The sequence below is a fragment of the Emys orbicularis genome, chromosome 3, assembly GCF_028017835.1.
Source record: "Emys orbicularis isolate rEmyOrb1 chromosome 3, rEmyOrb1.hap1, whole genome shotgun sequence".
Classification (NCBI taxonomy): domain Eukaryota; kingdom Metazoa; phylum Chordata; order Testudines; family Emydidae; genus Emys; species Emys orbicularis.
In genome coordinates this window covers 10453259-10476647 of record NC_088685.1, presented here as the reverse complement: position 1 = coordinate 10476647, position 23389 = coordinate 10453259, and the positions used below count along the sequence as shown (strand labels likewise).

At 48.4% G+C, this 23389-nt stretch overlaps 1 protein-coding gene across 1 annotated transcript; it reads left to right on the top strand.

The window, feature by feature from the left end:
- The first annotated feature begins 11211 nt into the window (after positions 1-11211).
- FAM167A (family with sequence similarity 167 member A) lies at positions 11212-22684 on the top strand. Its single transcript, XM_065402220.1, has 2 exons — positions 11212-11583; positions 22421-22684. Exons 1-2 carry the CDS (start codon positions 11212-11214, stop codon positions 22682-22684), a joined length of 636 nt encoding a protein of 211 aa, XP_065258292.1.
- The last annotated feature ends 705 nt before the right edge of the window (positions 22685-23389 follow it).

Here is a 23389-nt window from a genome sequence, read left to right as displayed (position 1 = left end):
TTGGGACCCCATGGCGCTAGGCGCTGTACAAACACATCGTAAGAAACGGTCCTGAGCTGGAGAGCTGACAGACTAAACAGACAAAGGGCAAGAGGCAAGAAGTATGATCATAGACTTTTGGGTAAACAGACTTTAAAATCGTGACATTTGGGGGTTCAGAAAAGTGATTTTAGCTCAGATGTGGGGCCTTGTATACCTCACTCTCTGCCCTGTGCCTGTCTGCACCCGTGGAGGTGAGGCCCTCTGGGCACTAAGCCAGTACAGGTTCAAGAACTGGTCCCAGTAAAAAATGTAAAATGATCTAAACCGTTCCCAAAGTGTTTTTTCTTGAACATATTTGTTCCGTAACGAAACGTGTTCAGGTCCAGCCAGTCTGCGTATGTGTGTGTCTGTAGACTTGTCTACACTGGCAGTGGTGTGTAGGGTACATAGAGCTACACGCCGCAGTGAAAAGCAGGCTGCGTCCACATTGCGCTGTGTAGCTATGCATGGCAGTGAAAGGCTCTGGTGTGGGGGGAGACAGTGGGGAAAGGCTCTGGCAGCAGGACACTATACCGCTAAAAATAGCAATTTGTAGACAGAGAAGACGTTGCTTGGGGGTGTAGAGAGCCATGCAGGGTTCATACCCTAAGGTTCTGGTGTGTCTATACTCACCTAGGCAGTGCCTCACTGTCTACACTGCTGTTTATACCCATGCTAGGGGGGGCATGCAGTGTCTGGGCTCTACACACCGCCGTAAGTGTAGACACAGCCTGAGAGCGTGTCAAAGGAATACATGATGATAGATAGTGGTCCTACAGTAGAAAGGTTTGCTCCGCAGTGACCTGCGTAATGCATTCATGGCTTCACTACCCATGAGTAATGCCACCATATGAAACTCAATCCAATCAGTCCTTTAAGCTGTACCGCTGTATGTATTTATGTCATATTCCCTACACACCTACCCCCAGAGGGCCCGATCCAACACATACTGAAGTCAATGGGAAAACTCCCAATGACATTGATGGACTTTGGATCAGGCCCAGAGAGAGACTAGTCTTGAACATAGTTTTTTCCTTCTTGATTCTTGAGACTGAAGGTTGTTCCAGGCTATTGAAGGACATTATGGAAATGGAGACATGCGGCAGGGACATATGGCAAATGATACAGTAATAGATCAGAGATTCACATGCTCTAATGTAATGCAGGGAGAGCAATCCTCCACAGAGACCTGGGGATGGACAGATGACCTAACAGGTCTTTTCAGTCTCTAACTTCCATTATGCAAGGACTGTTATTTATCCACCCGCTCTTTGTCCCACCAATGCTGTGTATGTTTTGGTGTATAAGTGCACCGAGACAGATCCGTGCAACACAATTCCCCAAATGTGCTCCTATTGCTAACCCAAAGCCACCGAATTCTAATACCCCTTCCTCATGCGGAGTGAAATCTTCCTCCCCGAGCAGCCCCATTCATTGGCCACTTGTGGAGCAAGAGTATCAGCATCCCATCCCTGATTGGAAACCACAGGCCAAAAGGGCGAGCCACCATTGTTCCCAGCATCGGCACCATCTGCACCCTCCCCACCGCACACCTGTGCTGCGGTTCCACTAAGAACTGGCTGGCATATGGATGCAGGGGAAACGCTGCTTGTTAATGGTCACAGGGAGAGTGGAGCCAGCTTCCGGCCCTATTCTAATCTCTATGGCAACGTCTGCGAGCTCCTCGCCACCAGCCCCACAGCAAACTCACTGCAGATTGTACAGTGCAACTAGCCATTGCTTCCCGGCTCCCGTAGGTGTAGGTCAGCTGGTGACAGCAGCAATCAATAGCTCTCCTCACCTTCCCCAAACATACCCAGGAAGTAAGTCAGCCCTAGAGAGAGTGAAGCAATTTCTTCCCCCTCCTTTGGCAGGAGATGACTCCGTATATTGTTCAACGCAAACCTAAGGCTCAGGAGGGATAGAAAACTGCCAGGTGTGGAGCACCCAGAGCTCTGAGCATCTTCAATGAGACTTGAGAAGTCGACATTAGAGCTGGCTGGAAAATTTTCTGCCCAGCCGTTTTCCGTCGGAAAAGGTCACGGCCGCGTTGACGAAACCGAGTTTTTGTCATGAGTTTCTATGACATTTCATTTTGAAAAAGAAAAAAATGGAGGGGAAAAAAAAAGTTCTGAAAATGCCTAAATGTCCCACTTTGACATTTGCAGACTGAAAAGTTGGGATGTTTCCCATCAAAGCAACCTTTTGTTTAGAAATTGACTTTAATTTATATAAAAAAATTAGAAAAGAAAAGAAACATTTTGAATGTATGGAAATAAAAGGTTTGATTGACCCAACGTGAATTTTTGTTCAGAATGTTGTTTCATGAACATAACTGACATTTTGGCTGTTTGTCCCAATTAGGGACACATTTATTTATTTATTTTTGATTTCTCAATTTTTATTTTTTTTTGCCAGACAGAGAATCTGTTTTCCAGCCACCTCTGCTCGACACCTCGCAAGAGGCTGTAACAAAGGGACGGTCCTGCCCCCAGATGCTCATAATCTCCCACTTGGACTTGTCTTATACTTAGATTGTAAATTCTTGGAATCAGGGATCATCCCTTTGTTCTGTGTTTGTACAGCACCAAGCACAGTAGGGTCCTGCTCCATGACTGGTGCCCCCTTATCATCATGAGTACTCAGAAACATGCCGCATCTAGCCATTGAGATCCTATCCTGCAGCCCTTACTCACATGAGTAGTCTCATTGACATCAATGGGAAGGTGCTACTCATGTAAGGAGAGAAGGGCTGCACTCAGTGATCCTGGTAAAGAATCGCCTTGTGGTTAAAGCAAAGCACTAAAACCCAGGCCATCTGGGTTCAGTTCCCCAGCTCTCCCTGTGTGAGCTTAGCCAAGTCACTCGCTCTCAGTTCCTCATCTGCAAACTGGGACTAATAATCAGTCCTTTGTCTGTCTTCCGATTTATATTCTGGGCTCTTCAGGGCTGTGATTGTCTGCACATATCTAGCATGATGGGGATCTAATCTCATTTCATGCCTCTAGGTGCTACTACAATGCACATAATTAACATTGCTGGTGTGTCTAATTACCCCACCTTCCTGTATGCTGCCGTAGAGAAGCACACCCACACCCAATTTTCCAGATCTTTCTGCTGTAATTGGAAGCTCCTCTGCCTAACCTCCTTATCTCTACAATTAAAGTCAATACACCTACAAGAACCAGCAAGATATTTACATAACAGCCATAAATAACTGCACCCTGTTCTATTGGTCACCCTCGCCCTGCCTCCTCATCTACCCCCTGCATCCTATAGCAGGGACCATGTCTTTGCTTCCCTGTCTGTACAGTGCTCTTTGGGCACAGTGTGAACCTGCAGAGGGCAGGGAATTAGCAGGCACAGACGTGCCCAGCTGGCTCCTCTACTGATCATATGTGTATAACGCTGACACCCTTGGTTGGAGTTGTCGGCAGCAGGGATCAAAACCAGGACCTCTGGATTTTAATGCATGAGCTTCTACTGTCTCAACTAACTTGGCCAAGGCTGTACCAGGCTCATCAATTGCTAGTTGGCCTGGTTATCACTAGAGGGGGACAGAGAACCACATCGAGCAGGCATGGCTTACCCATGGAAAGGCGGGAATTCAGCATACACAGAACAGGGTGAAGGGGGGACAGGCATAGGCGCCAACTCCGTGGGTGTGCCGTGGCTGGAGCACCCAGGGGAAAAAATTAGTGGGTGCTCTGCACCCACCGGCAGCCAAACTCCCACCTCCTCGTCTCCTTCTCCCCCCAGCCTCCCCCGAGCGTGCTGCATCCCCACTCCTCACCCTCCCTTCCAGCGCTTCCCACCGCCTAACAGCTGTTTGGTGGCACTTAGGACTTTCCAGGAGGGATGTGGAGTAGCGGGTATGTGGCACGCTCAGGGGAGGAGGTGGAGAAGAGGCGGGGCGGGGCAGGGACTTAGAGGAAGAGGGTGGGAAGGGGGCGGGGACTTTGGGGGAAGGGGGTGGAATGGGGGCGGGGTGAGGGCGGAGCAGGGGTAGGGCCAGGGGCGGGGTGGGTTGAGCACCCACTGGGAAGAGGGGAAGTCGGCGCCTATGGGAACAGGTGGGCCCCCTCTAGCAGCAGCCCCTCCATTACATGGGTGTCCCTTGCTACTGGCCATGAGAGCTGTTCGCATGGAACTCCCATGGGTTTGGGGCCAGAAGTGCTGGGCACCCTCCACTCCCATTGGCTTCAGTGGGCAGGCAGGACTCTCAGCACCAATGCAATGTTTCGTTCCTCCATTTGAGAGGCCCAGGTTCCCCATTCATTGTAAGCCATGCAGCAGAGATGAAAGTCCATTAGATGGACATCCACTTGCAGTCCCTTTTAACCCTAGGATTCTATGCCTGTTCCCTGAAATTTTTTTGCCCGGTGCTTTCGTGGAGAGAACAGATACTTCCTCGTGAACCCAAAGGCCTGGCTGGATCATGGCCAGAGGAGACGTAAGTTCTGGCTGGATCATCAGAGCTGCTTGGTGAGCAATGCCTCCTAACGCTGTAACCGCAGTTGCTAAACTGCGAGTCTATCCAAAACAAACAGCAACTCCAGTCTGGATAGATCTACAGGCCCCAGCCTTTGCATGCTGCCCGGCTGTTCTGCCTTTATGGATGTGGTGCAATGGTTTGAGCCGTGGGCCACAAAGCAGGGCTCTTTTCTTTATCCTGACTGGCTGCCTCTCTGTTCTCACATACCCCATCTGTGAAGGAGGGGATGCTGGTAGGCTTAATTGGCCGCTCCGATGCGATAGTGACGAGTGCCATGGAAATGCTGATGAATTAATTAGCTAGGGCTGAACCTTGCGGTGTCCAGCGCTGGTGGAGATGGCCCCCAAACAGCTGAAAAGCGGCAGGTCCACTGTGAGGCCGGGGGAGGGAAATAGTAGCAAAGCAGGCTCCATGCCCCCGTCTGCACGATGATGAAGATGTCTGGGACAGGCCTCCAGAGCTTCCCAGGGAGAGAGGATCTGAGATGGGACAGGGGCCTGGGTCTCTATGCTGTATGGATCCACTGGGCCAAAAACCTGCACTGGAGCAGGTTGGGGGCTGGGCATAGGCATTTGAGGAGGCTCACACATGAGTGCTGGAAGCAACCTAGAAGTGGGGGGGCCACCGGTGCCTGGACCATGGCCCTGCCCCCAAGGCTCTGCCCTGTGTCTTCACCTGAGGCCCCCTTGCTCCGTTTCTTCCCTCCCCCTCCCCGAGGCCCTGCCCACCACTCGCTCCTCTCCGCCTCCTCCCACAAAGTCTCTGCTGCCCACCCTCCGCTCGCTCTTCTCTGCCCCTCCCCTGAGGCCCCACCCCACTCACTGCACGCTCCTTTCCACCTCTTCCTCCAAGGCCCCGTCCACCCGCTGCTCACTCTTCTCCGCCCGCTGCCTTCCCGGAACAGTGGGGGCCACCAGGGGGCCACGGGGCCATGACCCATCACTTTTTCTTGCCTTAGGCGAGCAATGGTGGGAGGGGAAGAGAGGAGCGAGCGGCAGTCAGTGGGAGGTCTCAGGGGAAGAGGCGGAGCAGGGGCGGGAGGAGGCGGCGCGAGGGCAGGGCCTTAGAGGAACAGGTGGAGTGGGGGGCAGGGCAGAGTGTGGGCTCCCCCCACTTCTATGGAGCTTTGCTTCCAGCTGCCTCCGGAGGGGTGTCCCACGCTGCATCCGCGGCATTTCCCCTCTGCATGGCCGGCCTTTTTGGGGGAGGCTTAGTCTCCCCTGGTCTCTTATACGTGCCACCCATGGGCCTGGCTCATGTTGCAACTCCTGCTGTTGACTGTATTAGTGGCCACAGCATGATTGCCCAGGTAACCCGGCCAGTGGCAGCTAAAATTTCCATCCTCGATGGTCCTCATGTGGAAGAAGGACCATTAAGCTTGTAAGTTCTTCAGGGTAGGGAGCTTCTTTTTGTTCTGTGTTTGTCCTGCGCCTAGCACAATGGGATCCTGGTCCACGACGGAGGCTCCTAGACACCACCAGACCAAATCATAATAATCATTCAGATAGACTTTGCTTTGCTCACCAGGATCCAGCCTGGAAGTCTGGTTTACACACAGACTTGCACCAGTTGGTTACTTTGGTGCCAAATCTGCAGGAGGGAGAGAGGGGGAGGGGAGTCACTTATTTTGGATTAAAAGTAGCAAAAATTGATTTAACTGACATTGGTTAAAACAATTGACTGTAGCCTCTTTGATTCTGAAACCAGAGTGTTCCCGCCTAGCCTCACACTGAAATCAGTTTACATTCACATCTTTTGCTATTTGTGCATAGATCACCCCTATTTTTTATTGCTAATGATCTCAGGCCGTTCTGTAGCACATTGCAGCAGAGTTCAGGATCACTACCCCTATTTTAAAGAGGGGCGAACTGAGGTGAAGTGCCTTGCTCAAGGTTGGGAACAGACGACTGGTCTCCTGGGTGTCAGTCCAGTGCACGCTCCACGAGGCTACCTGGAGAACTCGTCAGTAAAGGTGCTATGTAAGTCCTTTCTTTGGGCCAGGGTAGTCTAGGGTTTGCAGCTTGGTATATTCTTCTCTTCTCAAAGAATAAATGCGTAGACTGATAAAGGCTATTAGAATCACTTGCTGCTCATCCAGAATAATACAGGGAAATAGCATAATGTACCGTCCATCAAACATAATGAAATGAAGGGGCGACTTTGCTTTTTGCACATCACTCCATTCGATACAAAATATTAACCAAATCTCAGTTCTGTGTCCTTCTTTTCTCCACCAAAAAATCCAACCCGATAAAATGAACCTGTTGATTCTCTGGCGCTCGACCTCCTACGGTGCTGAATGCCCACTGAAGTCACTGGGAGCTAGCGATGCAAAATGCTTTGCCAGGCATAGTGCTCTGCGGACAAATAAGACAAGGTGTGGGCCATGTCGCGTAAGCCACGGGGCAGCTGTCAGGAGGCGGGGAAAGGGTTGATGTTAAAGTCCGTCATTTAAAACGCCCGTTCCATTTTACAGCCAGGTAAAAGGCCATGAACTGCACTGTTTAATATGGAGTCATTCGTAGCGCAACCCCTTCCATTTCCTTTCATCAGCCTCTGATTGACTTCTAATGGCAATGTTATTATTACCTGTCAGCCAAATGGGCTTTGACAAAGCAAGTGGAAGGTTCCGCATCCCTCAAATCCCTCCTCTCTCTGTGCCGTAGACATGAAGGCAAGACGGAAGCTGAGTCACTCTACAGAATGGAAGCTTCTCCTGACATCTCTCCAGAGTTATATTAAGGACTTGAGCGCATTGCTTTCCTGCAGAGTTTCAGGCATTAGGTTGCAAATGACTAATTAATATCATTATCAAAATCATGTTAATGCAATGTGTGAGTTAGCCTGCGGAACCCACTGCCACATGATAATACTGGGGCACATAGTAGACTGTGAAACAGACTTGGACAGTAAAAGCAGCTAGGGTAACAATATTCAAAGGCTAAAGATGTCACCATACATTTAGAAACATAGGAATAGCCATGCTCACTGGAACAGATCAATGGCTCAACTACAGTAGACTACCATTTTGTTTTCAATAGTGACCAGTGCCAGATGCTTCAGAGGAAGGTATAAAACCCCCAAGATGCATCTCATCATGTAGTGCAATGCCATGGTTGGGGGCAGGGAATATCTTCCTGTTCCCAGGGGGCAATTAGCTTACACCCTACGTCATGAGTATTGAAAGCACTTGAGTATTGTTACCCTACCTGCTTTTACTGCAGTTGCTATAGTTATCGGTTTCATAAATGTCCAAGTCTGTTTCAGAGTTTACTATTTTCTGAGTTATATCATGTGGCCGTGGGTTCCACAGGCTGAATCGCGCATTGCATTAACATGATTTGCTTTCTTATCTGTTCTAAAAATCAGCCAAGTGAGTCTCCGCTCTCTTCATATTTCACGAAATGCCCTCTTCTTAGTCCATTGCAGGAACATAAAACCAGAGCATTATCTGCTCACTGCAAAGGCTCATTGATTTCAATGGGTGCACAAGGAATGCTGGCTAGAGCCATACTCACTTATGGACCAGGGAGACCAATCACCTGCCAGCAGTAACCAAGCAAACCAAGTCATTCTGTCCAGGCAGAGTCTTCTCAATAATTTGCTATAAAGAATGTGTACTGGTTACTGTTCCTTCTTACCTATACAACATGTCACATGTTGTCATGGATATTAGATATCTATTATGCATGAGTTGTAGTATATACCCTATTGCACTGATAAAGTGGCATACGCTTATAGGGTGGAATTCACTCCTGTGCAGAAGGCAGCGCAAAGGCCTGAACATAACTTAGGTCCCAGATTTCGGATATGATGGATCCCTGTTTATCCTAGCCAGAGGCAGGGAGCAAATTAGGGTTAGGGTTACGAAACTGGTTCTCTTAGAATTCCACACACTTTTTTACGTGCTTATAACTTTCTAAAACATTTCCACATTAGCTCTCTGACCCCAGGTGACTATATCTGTGGGGGGAGCTGGAACAAAATCCCCTTTTGTCAGCGTTGAATTTGGAAAGGGTGGGGGGGATAATAGGCTTTGCTGTTCAAAAGAAAAATCTATTTGCACATTTTGAGAAGGGCCGCCTGGGAGGCTTCACGGTGAAAATTGCCTATTTTCACCGGGGGCGAGAGTGGCGACGGGTTCGAGGCTCGGAATGGCAGTGGCTTGTCCTGCAGTGCAGAAAAAATCAAATTCCTTGCCTGAGCCAGGGAGCCTGTGACAATGAGAGAAAGTGTAATTTTCCCACCAGTGAAGGGACAGCTGATACTTTCTGTCTGGCAGTAAGGGCCTGATCCTGGATCAGTAGTTTCAGGATCCTATTGTACTAGCCACATACAGACACAGTGAGAGACAATCCCGTCTCTGAATAGTTTTTGCAACCTAAACAGACAAACAAAAGAATCTGTACAGCACCTAGCACAAAGGGGGCAGGGCAAGACGCTACCATCATCCAAATAATACTAAGTATTTATATCCCCATTTCACACATAGGGAACTGCATCACAGAGGCCCACATCCTCAAAGGTATATAAGCACCTCACTCTTGTTGATTTCAATGGGAGTTGGGTGTTTAGATACCTTTGAAGATCTCGACCAGAGAGAGCAAGTGACTTAACCAAGATCATACAGAGACTCTGTGGAAGAGCTGGCAACTAGACCCAGATCGCCTACTGCCTTGCTCTAGCCACTATCTCATCCTTCCTCAGCAGTGTGCGTGGATCCTAACAGCCAACCTCTGATGCTTCCCTCAGACATCCAGACTAGTCGAGCTTGAATCGACTCTAGCTTTGCAGCCCCATCCTGCTATCAAGATAACTCCCATTAATTTGGGGAGCAGGAACACGCCTGTCACTTGAATAGCTCTCCACCCACAGACTGTCTGTGTGTATGTTATCAGCTTCCCAGTCTGTTTCCCTGCCGACACACAACGGTGGGGCAAACCTTGCTGCCTGCTGGTGTTTATTTTAAATTGACTCTTCACTGAAAAGATTTGCGAGGAGTAATTATGGTCTTAATTTCAAAATTACAGGGGCCCTCGTGGGCGTCAATAGCAGGCAGAAGAATTACTGAATCACTCAGATTACAACATTTAATGTATTCAGCTAGAAGGCTGGATATCCACTGGCAGTTCTTTCTGGGCACGCTACCAACCCAGCAGTACGTAGTTTTGTTTTGTGTTTTTACTCCTTTGGATCTATTCCTAGCTCAGCCACAGACTTAGCGCATGACCTTGAGAAAGTCACTTATCTGGGCCTAACATCATCCCGTTCCATGTAACAATAGTAATGCTTAGATCTCACATGTGGGCCTCATTTATCTCCATTTTACAGATGGGTAAGCTGAGGCACAAATAGGGGAAGTGATATGGCTACAGTCACACAGGGAGCCAGTGAGAATAGAACCCATATCTTAATCCACTGTCGTCTCAGCTGACTAATAAAACTTGCCTACCTCAGAGCAGTGATGTCTGTAAAACACACTAATAGCCTCACATGAAAGGTGCCGGTGGTGCAGGGTTAGTCTCAGACGAAGAGGTGTGTGAGCAGAGTGGAGGTATGTGAAATTTCAAAGTTTAAAGGTTTGTTCCCAATACTGTTCTATTCTATAGATGCTCTTACACTGCGCCCATCACCGTACATTCATTAAGCGACGTGATTAACACCTGTCATGTGTTGTTTGCTCTCTCCTCCTCTCCCCAAAGGGTGCAGTGGAGTGTCTTGTTTTGGTAGGGTTTTAGGTCTTTTCTGTTTTTAAATATACAGATCGCTCTGTGTTTATGTCAGAGAAGGCAAGGAGCCCATAACTCCAGGTCCAAACACACTGAACTTCGGAAAGATTTGGGGTCCGAACCCCAGTCTGGATATTTATGTCACAGTCACCCCTTTTATCTATAACAGGCCAATCTCTGTCCCCTCCTCCCGATCTTCTGAAATGAGGAGCTAGATCTGAATATTATGGCTTGGGACTAAAAATTCGGATGCTGGAACAGACCTAATCCTTTGTATCTGAAACATTAGAATCTGAAAAACTGGGCTGGAACAAAAAAAGTTAATCAAACATGTCCCAACCCCCTTTGGCTTGAATTCTGACTTGAAGTCTGAGTTTTTACTTCATCTGAGCTTGTTTGATCGAGAGCCTCACTTCACCAATGGCCAATGCTGGATGCTTCGGAGGAAGGTGTAAAACCTCCAGAAGGCATCTAGTTATGCAATGCTATGCTATCACTAGAGGGGGAGTAGGCTTTCTTCCTGAACTCATTATGGCCTGAATCTTAAGGATTGAGGGATCTTCGTGACAAAGGTTTCTCTAAAAGTTAGAGCTTGTTAATTCTTGCCCAAGAAAACAGTCAGAAATCTGTAGTGAAGTAACATAACCCAGGAAGAGCTTTGCACGGTGGTTTATAACATGCGTTCACACGCTGCATTCCAGCCAGGTTTTAGGAGGACCTGTCACTCAGCTGTCATTTCCTTTTTTTTTCTTGCAGTTAAAACAATCGTTCGTTATTTTTAGGTGTTTTCCGTAATTAAAGTGACGCCGGAGTGGAGAAGCAGCTGATGTGGCTGGCTGGCTTATGAGAGCTTGCTTTTGTGCATCAAGTCAACAGATGGAAGTTGTTCTCAGAAGAAGGATTCCCTGAGTTTTGCTGTTGCCCTGATCTTTACAATCAACCTCTAACATTTTACTACAGAAGAGGATGTCTTTGCCCAGAATCCAAATAGAAGAGGTGGCGGACAATGCAGATGCCTCCTCTGAGAATGCCACACCCCCCCATGACCACCTGAGAAGCCTGAAGGCTCTGACGGAGAAACTGAGACTGGAGACCAGGCGCCCTTCCTACTTGGAGTGGAAGGCCAAACTTGAGGACCAGACGTGGAAGAGCCCCAAGCCCTCTGGGGAGGAAGAGGCTAAAGAAGAAAAAAAGGCCACAGAGGAAGCCATCCCTTTAAGAAAGGTGCAGGTGCATCTCAAAGGGAGTTCTTCCCAGGAGAAGGTGACTCTTACTTCAGGGAAACTAAGTGGCTTTGAAAGCATTCAGGAAGCCCTGAATTGGCTCAGGAAGGAACTGGTAAGTGGTTTCGTTTCCAAGATAAATAATGGTCTTAAAAGAAAAAATTAAAGTGACTGTCTAGTCCAGTGGTTCCCAAAGTGGGGTCTGCCGTGGGTTATGTGGGGGTCCGCCCCTTGAGCCAGAGTACTGCAGTGGGGCTGGAATGCGCTGGTACAGTGTTATGATGTTTTTGCCACAAGGAGGACACCATCTTGTTCTCAAAATGGCACCCTTTCCACAGTGTGATCTCACCGTACATGCTAGGTCACCCTGTGCATAGGACACCATCTTCTTGTGCAAGGTCACGCTGTGCAGAGGGGTCCATTTTGCGAATAAAATGGTGTCCTTGCACTTCGTGACCTCACACGCATGGTGCAGGAGAGCTCACGCTGGTGGGGGCATTCCAGTAATACCATGACTACACCACAAATATAATTTTAGTTAAAGTGAAAATAAGGGTGATGTGTAGGGCCCTACCAAATTCATGGCCATGAAAAAAGCGTCACGGACCGTGAAATCTGGTCTTTTGTGGGCTTTTACCCTATACTGTACAGATTTCACAGGGAGACCAGCGTTTCTCAAATTGGGGGTCCTGACCCAAAAGGGAGTTGCGGGGGGGGGAGGGGTGTCACAAGGTGATTTTAGGGGGGTTGCAGTATTGCCACCCTTACTTCTGCTCTGCCTTCAGAGCTGGGTGGCCAGAGAGCGGTGGCTGTTGGCCGGGCGCCCAGCTCTGAAGGCAGCGTCCTGCCAGCAGCAGCGCAGAAGTAAGCGTGGCAATACCATACCGTGCCACCCTTACTTCTGCACAGCTGCTGGCAGCGGCTCTGCCTTCAGAGCTGGGCTCCCGGCCAGCCGCCGCTGCTCTCCAGCTGCCCAGCTCTGAAGGCAGCGCTGCCGCCAGCAGCAGCACAGAAGTAAGGGTTGCAGTACCACAATCCCCCCTACAATAACCTTGTGACCTCCCCCAAACTCCTTTTTGGGTCAGGACCCCTACAATTACAACACTGTGAGATTTCAGATTTAAATAGCTGAAATCATGAAATTTACGATTTTTAAAACCCTCTAACTGTGAAATTGACCAAAATGGACCGTGAATTTGTAGACAAAAATGTATCAGTGGTTAAAATGTGGAAGCATTAAGAAGAAAAAAATATCTACTGTTGAAACGGAATATCAAACCAGCAAGGATCAAATAATAAATAACAGGGCCGGCTCCAGGCACCAGCCCAGCAAGCAGGTGCTTGGGGCGGCCAACAGAGAGGGGCGGCATGTCTGGCTCTTCAGCGGCAATTCGGCGGCGGGTCCCTCACTCCCTCTCAGAGTGAAGGACCAGCCGCCGAATTGCCACTGAAGACTGAATAAATAAATAAATAAATAAATAAATGGAGATATCCCATCTCCTAGAACTGGAAGGGACCTTGAAAGGTCATTGAGTCCAGCCCCCTGCTTTCACTAGCAGGACCAAGTACTGATTTTGCCCCAGATCCCTAAGTGGCCCCCTCAAGGATTGAACTCATTTAGCAGGCCAATGCTCAAACCACTGAGCTATCCCTCCCCCCCGAGCAGATCGCGATCACGGCTTTTTTTTTTTTCTTTTTGTTGCTTGGGGCGGCAAAAACCCTGGAGATGGCCCTGATAAATAATAACTAACCCAACAAAGAGAATAATAAGAACATGAAACCTATGTATACAAAATGAAATGGGCCTGGGTCATTTAGTTAGATGGCAAATGGATCCTTGGTGGAAAAACGTTTGGGAACCACTGGTCTGGTACATTCTGTCTTTGGGGCTCACTAGTTACAGCAGTGAACAATCTTCTATGGTTTTTCTTTCTCTGGCAGGAGCAGGGGCTGGTTTGGGGAAGGTAAGGTTGTGTGATAGCATTATGTAGGAGGTCAAAGCTGGAGTTGAATCTAACCATCACGGTTGCCACTGGGTTCTATTAAGATGGGAAAACTCTACACAGCAAGCAATCTCTTTGATGAACTGTAGCCTTTTTTATTTTTGTTTTGCCTATTTGGAAATTGCATGTGACCAGGTCACGATTCGTACACAGGGACTGGTTATTCAAACAAACTGGTTGTGAGAAAAGATGGTAGCCTCATGAGATAGTCTGTCTGTCTTACTTTTTTTATGGTCCCCATTACTCTAGTATCTGAGGGAATGATAACATTCAATGTATTTATCTTCACAACACCCCTGTGAAATAGGGCAATGTTGTTATCCCCATTTTATGGATGGGGGAACTGAAGTGCAGAGAGGCTAAGTGACTTGCCCGAGGTCACACAGGAAGTCTCTGGCACAGCAGAGACTTAACCCCAAGTCTACCAAGTCTCCAGTGCTCTAACCACCCAACAATCCATTCCTCATTGTCACAATGAGTATTTATTCTCTATTATTCATGCCATGTGACTGTTCATCTGAGTCACATGGTTTTATTTCTGTTGCCTGATTGGACATCCTAGGCATTATAAAAGAAAAAGTTTCTGTGTTTGTTTGTGAACGCTCTGCCAACATTCATAATTGTTTGCCAAATTTGCAGTAATAATCATAACGTCTCTTCTAAATGGCTGTGAGAGCACTTTGGGTGTGAGTGTGCTTGTGAATATTTATTCGCACTAGTGCTTTGCTTTCCACAAGAAAAAAAAATCTTGTGAATAAAATTTTCTCCACCCAAATATTGGCAAATAAATGAATAAACATGACTTAATGAGTTTCATTCACAAGAATATTCACACATACATTTTACAGCATTTGCCCAGCTCGGGTTTACCTGTATATAAATTATTTGCAAAAGTGATGTGTGATTTTGGTTGTGTCCGTTTTTGGGTGTCCAGCTTGATACACTTGCCAGGGGTCTGATTTTCAGAGTTCAGGTGCTTGGCACTTTTCTGAAAATCAGCCTCTTTAAGGAGTTTCAAGTTGGGCCCCCCAAAATCACTAGTCACGTTAGCAAATCTTGGCTCATTGTCTCAGATTAGGATCCATGTCGAATTTGGGTTTATGACTCAAACCTCACTCCACAATGGCCTTAATCTGAAAACCAGATGGAACAGGCCCAGTGATGGCAAGGTGCTGGTTTAATTTTCCAAGCCCCAAGTTCTAGCAGATTTGCATCTGGACTTTGGATTCTGCCCTTTACGCAGGTAGAGATTTGTTCTGAGCCCAGCTGTGCTGTTCTGATCTGGGGCTTGGGTTTGGGGGTGGACTCACACCATGGGATGAAAGATAAAAGTTGTAAATAAACAGAGAAAGCTAAAATAAAAAGACCTATCTACATGTCCCACTCTCCTAATGGTACCCGTGGGCACTTACAAGACACTCATCACTGGATCTGACTGCATCTTACGTAATTTAGAAGAATTTCCCTGAAACAAAGAGCATGCTTTTGACTCACCACACCACTTAATCCCCACCTAGAATGGACCAAAGATGGGGAACAGCTGCTAGCAGATGGTTAGAGCATATCAAGGCTTGAAGTTAGCAAAATACCCTAACAAGCAAAATACCCATTTTACACTACACTCTAAGGGTGAAATCCTGACCTCACTGAAATCAAAGGCAAAGCAACCATTGACTTTGGTGGGGCTAGGATATCATCTTACATGTCAAATTCTGCCTCAGTTGCACCCCAGTGAATGGGCATTACACTTGCAACTCTCAGGGTAGAATTTGCCTCCACCTAGGCTTGGGTTTACATGTACTTATAGCAGGGGCAAATACCAGCAAAGAGGGCCTGCCACTGACATCTTGCCCTGGGGAGCTCGGCATGCCACCAAACACCCTACCCCGTGGGCCTTGGCGTGCTACCAGGTGAGCGATAAGTATTTCTGGCCTGTGTTATATGCACAGAGAAAAGGAGCTGGGAATTCCGTGAGCTCCATCCCGGGACAGCCACTCCAGCTGAATGCAGGTACAGCAACAAGGCATTGCATGAGAGGCAACCTCTGAGGAACTCGGGACACGGACAATTTAGGGGGTAACCAGCATCCTAAACTAACTAACATTAATGCGGACTCACCCCCCGCCCCTGCCCTGTGTAGACAAGCTCAGACTCTCTGTGCCTCAGTTCCCCATCTGTACACTGAGCTTATAGCACTTACATTAAGGATTGCAAGGTGCTCACATACTACCGTAATGCAGACTTTATAAGTACCTTATCTAGATGGACAGGACTATTATGGGGTTGCACTGAGAGGGGAGTGATCTGCATGGATGTGAACGGAAAGAGAGGTGGGTCCATGAAACTCTCTATTATAATGTGCTCTCCACTGTAAATATCTGATAAAGGGCCTTCTGGGCTGGTGAGGGTGAGCAGGATGCGTCCCTTTGGTTAGGACGGAGGTACTGAGAGTTCACAGATGCTCCACATGAAAATGGAGGTTATATACCAATAGCTGGGACACGTACCTTCTGTGGTTTCAGAATGCGACAAAACAAATGGTGCATTTCTGAACTACCTCCAAGGCGTCCCTTGTTGAAAACTGAGCAAGTAGGAAACAGGAGAGCAAATTCTCCTTAAAATGTGAATAAATCAACACTGAGGAATAATCCTACATTGGCAGGGGCAGGAATTCAGGGCTCAGTCTTGCACCGTTGAAGTCAACGGGAGTTTTGACTTCAATGGAAGTAGGACCAGACACTAGTTGTGCTATCCGGTCTTTTCCACCTCTAATCTCCAGGATTCCATGACAAAATAAGATCCACTCTGTGACGGGTTCGGTCACAGAAACTCCCGCAAGACTGTCCCTAGATGTGCTGGGATACCACTGAGAACAACCCCCCCCTTCCAGAAGAGGCTTCCCTCCACTCCTGTCTTGCTGAGTTAGACACTTCAGTCAGCTGCAGCATAGATCCACCCCTCTCTGCAGTTCACTGAAACTGAGATCCACTCAGCTCAGGGGCTTCTTAGGCTAGGTCTACACTACAGCGGGGGTCCGACCTAAGATACGCAACTTCAGCTACGTGAATACCGTAGCTGAAGTGGCGTATTTTAGGTCGGCTTACCTAGCGGTGAGGACGCGGGAAAGTCGACCGCTGCCGCGCTGCCGCCGACTCCGCTGCCGCCTCCTGCCGAGGTGGATTTCCGGAGTCGACGGCAGAGCGATCAGGGATCGATTTTACCGCGTCTTCACTAGACGCGGTAAGTCGATCCCCGATAGACCGATTGCTACCCGCCGGATCGGCGGGTAGTGAAGACAAAGCCTTAGTTCACAGAGATTTTCCCAGCACCCAGTATTCAGTCTTTCTGGGAGCCTAAACCCCAAATGAATTTGTTTTACCCTTTATAAACCTTGTGCCGGGTAAACTCATAAATTGTTCGCTCTCTGTAACACTGATAGAGAGATATGCACAGCTGTTTGCTCCCCCCAGGTATTAGTCACTAACTCTGGGTTTATCAATAAACAAAAGTGATTTTATTAAGTATAAAAAGTAGGATTTAAGTGGTTCCAAGTAATAACAGACAGAACAGAGTACGTTACTAAGCAAAATGAAACAAAACATGCAAGTCTAAGCCTAATACATTAAGAAACTGCATACAGGTAAATCTCACCCTTATACATGTACCAATAAGCTTCTTTCGCAGACTGCACTCCTTCCTAGTCTGGGTCCAGCAATCACTCTCACCCCCATAGTTACTGTCCTTTGTTCCAGTTTCTTTCAGGCATCTCTTGGGGGTGGAGAAGCCATCTCTTAAGCCAGCTGAAGACAAAATGGAGGGGTTTCCAAGGCCTTTTATATTCTTTCTCTTGTGGACGGAAACCCCTTTGTTCTCCTGTGCAAAATCACAGCAACAAGATGGAGTTTGTAGCCACCTGGGCAAGTCACATGTCCATGAATGATTCAGCTTTTTGCAGGCCGACGCCATTGTTTACACGTTAGTTTGAACGTTCCCAGGAAAGCTCAGATGTGGATTGGCATCTCCCAAAGTCCATTGTCGGTTAAGTGTTTCTTGATTGCGCATTTCCTGAGAATAGTCCTTTCTCAAGAAGCTGACCAAATGCTTCACTGAGACTACTTAGAATCAAACACATTGAGATACAAGTACATAGCCAATATTCATAACTTCAAATACAAAAATGATACACACATACAGACAGCATAATCATAACCAGCAAACTACAACCTTTCCATAGACACCCCACTTGACCTCCTCTGTACAAGACCTGGTGCAACCATAGGACCCTGGTTGCAACAATGATCTATACTGTCACAGTTCATGTCAATAATGTCACACACTCCCCTCTGATTATATGACAGGGTTCAGTTGCGGTGTTCTGCTCTTCTACTTTTTTAAATGTAATTGGATCTTTTCAAAACAGAAATCATATTGAAAGAGATTTCTTACCTGCCACTTCTGAACTGGATTCTGGAATATCCAATTGACTGTTCACCAATGACGCTGCAAGTTGTTCGTTCTTCAGACAGCTGGACTGTTTACCGGTGTGTTTATGGTTGGTTTCATTGTCCAGGTCAGATGAAGCTGAGCCACATGTTACAGTTGTGTTGCTGGCCCTGCAGGTGAATGTTTAAATTGAACAACAACTACAGCCATTGACACGTAAACAATAGCCTTGTTAGCTATTTCCAGTAAGTTGTGTAGAACTCTGTCTACCTGACAGTGTCTCTTTATAACGGAGGTCATTGATAATTTACAGTGCCTTCTGTCAAACTTGGATTAGGTGTTTCCATTACTGTCAACTAAGGACTAGAGAAGCAGAGGCAGAATTAGGATTTCTGGCTTCTGCCCCAAGCTCTGCTAACTTTCTGGGTGATCTTGGACAAGTCAAGTCTTGGGGGGAGGGATAGCTCAGTGGTTTGAGCATTGGCCTGCTCAGGGTTGTGAGTTCAATCCTTGAGGGGGCCACTTATGGATCTGAGGTGAAATCAGTACTTGGTCCTGCTAGTCAAGGGAGGGGGCTGGACTTGATGACCTTTCGGGGTCCCTTCCAGTTCTATGAGATAGGTATATCTCCATATATAACGTAACCTTCCTCTGCAGATCTGGTCCGGTCTGCCATCAGTGACAAGTGAATTGCCTAGATGGCTCAGAGATCAGCAATTCCAATGTTGCTGCACCATTGTTTCCCCGTCTGTAAAATGGGGATGACACTAATACATAGCCGCTGAGTCGCATTCATGGGGAGGGAGCGCTCAATTGGTCTCAAAGAGATTTGAGATCGTCTGGGGAAAGGTGCTCTGAAAGTGCAAAAGGCTGGTGGTCTGATTCTCAGAGCTGCAGGTGAAGTTCATGGGATCTGTGGGTGCTCAGCACCCCTGAAAATCATCACATCATGGAAGCGAGCTATATAGAGGCAGATCCACGCTGCTGTAAATTGCCATAGTTCCATTGTGATGACGGTTAATTTAGACTGAACAAGCCGTTGGTAATGCCTGGGTTTCCTTTGTGTATCTCGAGCCAACCCCACATGAGTGGAACATGGCCCCATGGATTCCACCCGTAGCCCAGTCACCACAAATACAAGCCTCAGGGGTGTAAACACCCCTGAAGGAGGTGTCACCGCACAAGATGTTTGTTAGTCATCAAGAAGCAAAACTCTGAACGTCAGATCTCAATCAGAGATGGGCAGAGTCTCCAGCATAGTTACGCCATTGTGCCGATAATCCTTTTGTCAGCCATCACAAAGCTTTGTTTCTTTTTCCTTTATGTATTTTCTGGAAGGAATAAGGCAGCTCGTCTTAACGGAGCTCAGCCGAAAGAGAAGCAACTTCCCACCCAGCCCCTAACCCCACCCCCCACAGAAGCAAACAAAGCCAGAGGAGAGCTTTATCTCCCTGGGAAAATTTTGCTAATATCAGTCACTGCATCTCCTGTTTCTGGTGCGTTGTCTCTCTCTTTGTGATTCAGCCGGTGGGGCTGATAATGCTGCTTAGCACACTCAGAGCACTTTTCATGCGGAGATCTCCAAGTGCAAGGTGTTGGAATTGGCAAAGAGAAGGAAAGTGGCTTGCCCAGCAGAGCTGAGACTAGTATTCGTGGCTTGCCTTGTTAAAACCTCAGCTGTCGCCAAGGGGCAGGCAGGAAGGGGAGAGGAAAATCTGAGATTAGAGATGTGAGCACCATCTGCCCTCTTGGTATTTTGGCTTGTGTGAAAACGTCATGGTGCCCTAACAGCGTACCAGCGCCTCATCAGAAAGGCCAGAGTGGGTCCCAAAAAAGGAAAAGCTCGTTTCCTGACCAAATTGGAAATGTCCAAGTGGCTTTCATGTCCTGGACCCCTCTTTTGTTATTTCAACATTTCTGTGACTTTTTAAAATCCTTTTTATTGAGACCGTTAACCGAAAACAGTAGTGAAAACATAATCAAAACGGTTGTCGACATCCTTAATAAACAGAAACTTTCGGCGGCCATTTTGCTAGCCTCTTTGGCAACGTTTTCGATAAAAGCGCCTGCAGAAAAGTCAGAAAACTTCCCCCAGAAATGGAAACATTTCAACAACATCGATATTTTGTAAGGCTCCGTTTTGCTCAGGGGTGGAGCTTGTGTGGGGAAGACACAGGAATGGCATCACAACTGTTGACAATGCTACAAGTAAGCTGCCTCTGAGCCTGGTGTAATTGCGTAACCGTGACTCAGTCCTCCCCCAGCCACTGAGATGAGGATCCAGGGTTTTCACCATGTTCTTAAGGCGTTCGGGCACATTCTGCCAGGGCCTAGCAGGCTCCGCCATCCAACTGTCACCACTGCAGTGAGAGAAACCCGCCCCTGATTAATCCTAACTGTGTTTACCTCAGCCCTGAGCACACCCGTCGAGTACGAGGCCTCACAGCACCCCAGGGAGGCAGAAAACTGACAGGAGGGGAAACTGAGGCCCAGAGTTGCTCAGCGACTTACCCAAGGTCCCACAAAATGGCAGGGATAGAACCAGGCCTCACTCCCAGTCCCTGGTCCTGCGAGGCAGCGGTTCCACCCCCGGCCTGCACTGAGACCATCCCTGGGCAAGGCACCAGGTCTTTCCCCTGCAACATTTGCCTATGCAGAGACAGAGAGGAAGCAGCTTGTGCTTCTCCTGCTCAGGGCCTGCCAGGGGCTAGTTCGGCCCCTGATACAAGCTGGGGCAACCCCCTAACTTGCAGTCCTGTTGCAATGGCTCTGAGAGGGCTTTTCAGAACTGAACTGCTGGGATATAGGACTGCCCTGGCCACTGTCCCTGCCACCCTCTATCGCCCCTTGTCCCTGTGCGTGGGAAGAAAGTATTGAGCCACAAGGGCAGATTTGTGCCCCCTGCCTCAGGGGCATTCCCCCAGGGTACCCTCCAGCTGGGGCCGGTGCAAGGAAGTTTCGCACCCTAGGAACACTGTAAAAAAAAAATTGGGGGCACCGCTTTTTGGCGCCCCCAAATCTTGGCGCCCTAGGCAACCGCCTAGTTTGCCTAAATGGTAGCACCGGTCCTGCCTCCAGCCCCTCTGTGGCACCAGACCACAGGGCAGGGATTAGCTTGACGCTCTGTGTCAGTTTCTGAACCTCCCAGGAACTGATACAGGCTCAAACTGGAGGGAGCCCAGAGAAAGGCGACAAAAATTGTAAAGGGGGTGGAGGAGCTGACTTCTGGGAAAAGATGAAAAGAATTAGATCGGTGTCAGAGTGTGGCTGGATGTGCTCTGGCTTGGCCAGAAAACCACCAAGGGCCTGATCCAAAGCCTATTGACATCCATGGGAGTCTTTCCACTAACTCCAGTGGGCATGGGAGCAGGGCCCAGGTTGGGAAATGAAAACCATCTACAAGTATTTCAAGAGGGCAAGCCCCGGGGGTGGGGAGGTGGTTAGGAGGTACCAGGTAGGAGAAACAGACTGAAACTGATGAAAGCAAAATTTAGGAACTTTGGAATGGCCAGACTGAATCAGATGCTGGTTCCCTCTGGTCCAGTATCCTGTCCCCAGCAGTGACCAGTACAAGATTCATAGATTCATAGACTTAAGGTCAGAAGGGACCATTATGGTCATCTAGTCTGACCTCCTGCACAATGCAGGCCACAAAATCTCACCCACCCATTTCAAAGGAAGGTGTAAGAACCCCACAGTCGGCAGGTGTGAAGCAATTTGCTCTCCACATTAGATCTCAGCCTGGTCTGCAATAGTTACAGGCTGGCGTAAGCCCCAGAGCACGAGGTTTTTATCTCCCTTCCAAAACTCTTTATTTTGTTGTTATTTATTAATCTAACGCTGGCTATTCTTATTATCCGAATAATGTCCAATCCCTCTTTGAATCTTGCTGATATTTTGGCCCATGATATCCAGTGGCAATGAGTTCCACAGCCTAATCACGTGTTGGGTGAAAGGGCATTTCCTTTTATGCTTTTTGAATCTGCCACTTTTCAAGGCTAGATATCAGGAAACAACTTCTAGGTCGTGAGATCTACTCTAATGCAGAATAGCGTCTCCCATAGGAAGCCCCCATCGCAGGAGTCACTTAAAACGGGATGGGACAAGCCCCTGTTGAATGTAATGCACCAGACCCTGAGCTGATGTGTATATATAACTCCATGGAGTTACAGAGCGTCCTGTGGCACCTTTAAGACTAACAGAAGTATTGGGAGCATAAGCTTTCGTGGGTAAGAACCTCACTTCTTCAGATGCAAGTCATGGAAATTTCCAGAGGCAGGTATAAATCAGTATGGAGATAACGTTTACACCAGCAGGGGATCTGACCCAGGGTGGTGGGAACAATTCCCTGGACATTCTTTCCCCTCTCTAATTGCTGTTTCTCTTAATCGCTGCTCACTCAGAGATCAATTAAACTGCCCTCAGTTCCAGGGAGAGGGAAGCTGAGTGAATCCCGAGTGCTGCGGTGACTGATCGTCCCCCCCTCCCCCCGTCTCTGTGTTTCAGACAGAAATGCGCCTGCAGGACCAGCAGCTGGCGCGGCAGCTCATGCGCCTGCGCAGCGACATCAACAAGCTGAAGATCGAGCAGACGTGCCACCTGCACCGGCGCATGCTCAACGACGCCACCTACGAGCTGGAGGAGCGGGACGAGCTCGCCGACCTCTTCTGCGACTTGCCGCTCGCGAGCTCCTTCAGCCTCTCCGCACCCCTCAAGCTCATCGGCGTCACCAAGATGAACATCAACTCCCGCAGGTTCTCGCTGTGCTAGAGGGGGGGCACGGGAGGGAGCGTCCGTGGGGAAGGGCTGGGGGAGCGGAGGTGCAGACAGAGGGATCCCTCCACTGAACTGCCAGATCCGAAGACTCACGAGGACGCCGGGGGGAAGAGGTAAAATGGAGCAGATCCCACCGCTGCTCTCGCCTCCAGGCGGTGCCGCTGGATCTCAGCCCGGAGACAGTATGGAGAAGCCTACAGGCAAGCTGGGGTATTAGAACCATTAGGAACCATCAGGAACCAGGAAAAGCCTGCAGTTTAGTCTGCTCCTTTGCAAGCTCAATTCCACCTCCTCCTCCTCCTCGGTAAGTAATTGTAAGAGACAGCAGCAGCGCCAGAAGGATCGGCGAGGCAGCAGGAGGCCACTGGACCTCCCAGGTGCTTGGAAATCAAAGGGAAGGTTAGAAGTACAGCCACACACCAAAGCAAAACCCCTTTCATCCACCTGGGGCCAGAACCCGTGGCCCCTCTAAAAACCAATGATACTCCTCTGTTTGGAGGTTGCTATCTTGATTAGAAAGCTGATTTCCAATGGCAGCCGCGCCTCCAAGGCATGAGGGATAGTGGGTTTATGTCGTGCACAATCCCAAAAGAACGGCAGAGAAGCTGGGCTTGTCCTGACTTGTGCCTTTGCTGTGAATGGTAACTGTGGACATCATACACATTTATACAGCGATTCAGGCTGGTCTGTGCCCCCTGG